This window comes from Medicago truncatula, chromosome 2 (assembly GCF_003473485.1).
Source record: "Medicago truncatula cultivar Jemalong A17 chromosome 2, MtrunA17r5.0-ANR, whole genome shotgun sequence".
Taxonomy (NCBI): Eukaryota; Viridiplantae; Streptophyta; class Magnoliopsida; order Fabales; family Fabaceae; genus Medicago; species Medicago truncatula.
The window spans coordinates 21,472,622-21,477,744 of record NC_053043.1 but is presented as its reverse complement, the minus strand read 5'-3'; the positions used below and the strand labels follow the sequence as shown (position 1 = coordinate 21,477,744).

At 36.2% G+C, this 5,123-nt stretch overlaps 1 protein-coding gene across 1 annotated transcript; it reads right to left on the bottom strand.

The window, feature by feature from the left end:
- Positions 1-4,133: 4,133 nt before the first annotated feature.
- Positions 4,134-4,883, bottom strand: LOC112419380 (uncharacterized). Its single transcript, XM_024777017.1, has one exon. It carries the CDS (start codon positions 4,881-4,883, stop codon positions 4,134-4,136), a length of 750 nt encoding a protein of 249 aa, XP_024632785.1.
- Positions 4,884-5,123: the final 240 nt, after the last annotated feature.

Sequence of the window (5,123 nt, the reverse complement as noted above, 5' to 3'; positions counted from 1 at the left end):
AGAGAAATGGCTGATTGTCCATACTTTTTACAATGGTCTTTTGTATGCCACGAAAATGACTGTTAATGTAGTTGCAGGTGGAGCTTTGATGAACAAAAATTACACAGAATCCTATGCTTTGATTGAAGATATGGCTCAAAATCACTACCAGTGGACCAGTGAGAGAGCCATCTGTGTTGTTGCTCTGTCTCCCTCTAAAAAAGAGGCAGGTATATATGAAGTTTCTACTCTTAATCACTTAGCTGCTACGGTTGACGCACTTTTTCAAAAATTTGATAAATTAAGTGTAAGTGCTGTCACACCTCCTTCTGTTAAGCCTCCTTGTGAAATATGTGGCGTTGCTGGTCATATTGGTGTTGATTGCTAACTAGGCGTGGTTGTTGTTCGTCCCGAGCAAGCTAATTATGCTCAAAGAAATTTTCAAAATCCTTTTGGACAACAGCCAGTACCACCCGGTTTTGAAAACAACCAGATAGCCTTTCAAAAATCCAACTTGAAACTCTTGCTTGAAAATTTTGAGATGGGTCAACAAAAGCAAAACCAAGAACTTAAAAATCAAACCGGATTTTTGAATGACTGTCTCATAAAATTAACCTCAAAAGTGGATTCTATTGCTATGCTCAACAAAATGCTAGAGACTCAAATCTCTTAAGTAGCCCAACAAGTGGCCTATTCCTCAAAATCCTCCGAAATCTTTCCAGGCCAACCTGAAGCTAACCCAAAAGGTCAAATGAATGCTATTATACTTAGGAATGATAGGAAACTAGAGGACCCCATAGGAAAAACCAAGACTAATGAGGGTGAGAAAGAGAGTGATAAGACACAAAGTGAGGAAGTCAAAAAGCCAAGTGCACCACCACAATACAAGCCCAAAATACCATTCCCACAAAGGCTTTCCAAATCTAACTTGGATGCACAATTTAAAAAGTTTGTTGACATGCTAAAAAAATCTACATTAATGTTCCAGCTTTGTCTCAAATGCCTTTCTATGCAAAAAAATTGAAAGACATTTTGTCAAAGAAAAGAAAAATAGAGGATGGTGAGACAGTAGCTTTAACAAGTGAATGTAGTGCTATCATACAAAAGAAATTGCCTCCAAAGCTCAAAGATCCTGGAAGTTTCTCCATTCCTTGTGTGATTGGAAATGAAACCATTGAGAGGTTTGGGGGGTAGCGTAAGCTTGATACCCTTATCCCTCTTTAAGAGGTTTGGCATAGGTGAGTTGAAACCTACTAGGATGACCTTGCAGTTGGTTGATCATTCCATCATTTAGCCTGCCGAAATTCTTGAGGATATTCCCATTAAGATGGGAAAAATTTATATCCCGGCGGATTTTGTTGTAATGGACATGGAGGAGGATTCCCAAGTTCCAAACCTTCTAGGAAGGCCAATCCTTGCTACTTCATGTGCTATTATAGATGTGAAGAATGGTAGGTTATCATTTCATGTAGGTGATGAGAAAGTGGAATTTGAGATTGCAAATTTGATGAAGAGTCCCTCTATTCAAGACTCATGTTGTATGGTTGATGTTATTGACCATTATGTGAAAGAATGCTTCCTAGCATCATCTTCACATAATGGTTTGTATGATCCAGTTTGAAATTACACTTGATCGTCAAGCTAATGACATTAAAAGAACGCTGCGTGGAAGGCAACCCACAGGTTTACTTGTGTTTGTTTGCTTTGTTTTTGAAAGTTTAGGGAATAAATAAATGTCCAAAATGATATAAAGAAACATGATTTTAGTGTGAGGAAGTTTGGTTATGTTTGTTTGCAAGAAAATTGCGAAGAAAATTGTGAACTTTCGTACCCCTCTACTATTTTGTTTACTTTTGGTTATCTTGTTTTTCGTTAATTTTGTGTCTTTAAGTGTCTAGTTTTCTAATTCCCTTTTGTTTGAGTTTTTATTTGTTGTCTAAGTGAAGAGCAAAGTAAGCATCAACATTTTTGTTATTAAAAAAATTTAATAAATTTCTTCCAAAGGTTGAGTTTAAGGATGAAAATGTACATGTAAACAAAAATCTTGTGTTTTGAGTGTTCTTACTAAACCTACATCAATTTCAATGTGAAATTCTCTCTTTCAGAAAATCACAAAGTTGCAGATCTTTGAGTAAGTGTGTAGGTGGGTATTTTAAGGAACACGCTCTAACTTCAATTGAAAATTAACCCTCAAAATTTTCAAAGTAAAAGTAATATAAGTTAGTGTGGGGAACAAAAAGTCAAAATAAGGCAAATGAATAAGGTAACTAAGTGTTCGAAAACTGGTTGGTGACCATAGAAACTATCACATGAACAGAAGCAATGGTTATAAGGTTACCCTTATATAGCTTCTGCCCCCCCCCCCCATACATGTCAAATGATCAAAGAATTCCCACCTTTCTTATACGAAATGAATAAGAAACTTTTCTCGGTTTGTTTAGTATCAAAGTTAGAACCTGTTTTCCTTTCCTCATAATACCTCTTGCACAAACACAATAAAAAGTTGGACGTCACACACACTCACTTGAAATTTGTTGTTGAGTTGAAAATGTTCATGAGAAGCACTTGAGGTTGTGATAAGTGTACGCTGAAAACAAAGCCATGGAGGAAATAATTTTTTTTTTCATTTGTTTGTTTTATGTTGTCATGTTGTTTGTGTTGTAATGTTGCTAATGTTCTTTGCCTTTTGCTTGAGGACAAGCAAGGATTCAAGCATGGGGGAATTTGATAAGTCATAGCTTTATGTGTTTTTAGCATTGTAATTCAATAAGATTTCATAACTTTAGTTGTATTTATTTAGCTATTTTACGACAAAAATCTATGATTTTCATCTCAAGTTGAAGCAAGATGGTTTGGTGGAAGTTTAGGTAAGAAAAGATCAAGAATGAAGAATGAAAAGGAGCAAAGCAAGAGGAAAAACACAGACCGTGCAAATTAGCACGGTCATGTGCGTTTTAGCACCAGACTGTGCGTTTTAGCGTGCTGCAGGACCAATCCGCACGTATCAAAAACACACGTTCCAAAGAAAAGAGCACGGTCCCGTGCGTTTTAGCACCATACCGTGTGTTTTTGCGTGCTGCTAGGAAAGGGACCATACCGTGCATTTTTGCTCTCAGCTTTTTGGCTGTTACAAAACTCTTTGTTTTCCCATTTTAAAACTTGTAATTTACCTTCAATGCAATCTCTATGACCTAAGGCAACAAATAGGTCCATTATCAGACTGAAAATCACCTTGGATCATCGGAAACTTGATATTATTGAAATACAAAGTTACATTTTCTCTAAAGTTTATTTTGTTTTTATTTTTCTGCACTTTTACATTCTTGCATTTTATTTCAGTTACTTATTTTCATGCAATGTTGTTCTGTCTTTTAATTTTTACCTTTTGTCTACTATGATAATGAGTGAGTAGACCATTTAGTCTTGGGATTGTTGGAATAGTCTAATGACTTAATCCTATTCAAACCAAGTCTAAATATCTATTTGTTTAACTTCTATTTTCTAATCTAATTTCATCGTTTTCAAACTCAATAACAAGTGTTAAACGAAGGACCGAAAGGTGAAGTTTAATAGTTGTTATTTCATCATCTCAAATATCAAACGAATGATCGAAAGATGAAGTTTGATATTGGAACAAATGAAATTAGACAATACGACACAAACCTTGATGGGAACACCCCAAATGAATAGTTTTGTGAAGTATTGAGGCCATAAGAATCGTACTTAAAGGGTCACAATAAAAATCGACCATGAGAATAAGCTTGGTTGTTATTGAGATGCATTTATGTATTTCTAAATGAAACATAAAATACCTAAGAGATTCTTGCTTTTAAAAAAGAATTTAACCTAAAGATACAACTCTGAATTTAAACCATGAACATTAAACTCTTATTCCTTAATCTTTTCAGCTAAGCATCATTGAAAACAAGATCGGTAATTACTTTAACTCTATGTGGACGATAATCTTTTTACTACTCGATAAGACCCGTACGCTTGCAGATTCGTATCACCGAAAATCATTTCACTTTTGAGGACTCTCCACTTTTTGTATAAGAGCAATCAAAGTATTATTTATACCTTTCGTCAGTTTGGCATTCCTATGGAACTCAAAGATAAACTGCATGATGTCATCCTTCATATCAAGCCAAAAATCTTTAACAAAAACCAATATTAATGCCATCTGGACCCGAGCTTTTGTAACTGTCACAGTCCCATACAGCAACCTTGACTTCATCCAGAGAAAAAGGTTTGATCAAACTACCCCCCTCCATCAACGACAACGTCTGAAACTGGAGATTACCCACACCTGGTCGTTCTACATTAGACGCTCTAAAGTGAGACACAAAATGGGAAACAACAACCTTTATAATATGAGTCATGCCCTTAACCATCACACCATCCACCATAATTGCCGAAATTGTGTTCCTTCTGCGCCGACTAGCCAATACCGAATGAAAATATTTTGAATTCGCATCTCGTTCTCGAAGCCAAAGTAACCTTGATTGTTGCCAACAAAGGCTAATATTAATACGAAACAACGAATGAATGATTGAAGTAATACCATGCATTTCCGCTATCTCGGCTTCAGACAACACCTCCTCTTCCCATTTAAAATCTAGGACAGAGAGATGTCGTTGAGGAGAATCTATCTTTCCTAGTAAGTTATGAGTATGGGTCACATTCCACTCCTTCAGAGCCAATTTTATCAACTTTAATTTTCCTTTCAGCACAAAACCTCCTCGCCTGTCAACTTGCAAAGTTTTCCGTTTATTACTCACAAAATGTTTGTACCCAAGGATATCTTTCCAACATTTCAACATACGAGAGGGCCTTGGACCCCTATATTGCTCATCCACCATTATCAACAATGGACAATGATCTAACAGACCCCTCAACCGTGCCATCTGCAAAAAATTCGGCAAACTAAACACAACTCCTCTAAGAGCAAAAACATGTCTAAATGACTTATAAAAAGACCATCTCCTTTGTAGCAAGTATATAGGCACACAGAATGATAGGAAGCCCTAGCAGAACGCATCTCTTCCACACACTAAACGACGTTAAAGTCCCCACACACACACAAACACACCTTCTTCCCAACCAACAATTGTTACCGAACAAATAAAAAATCCCACAACACTTGT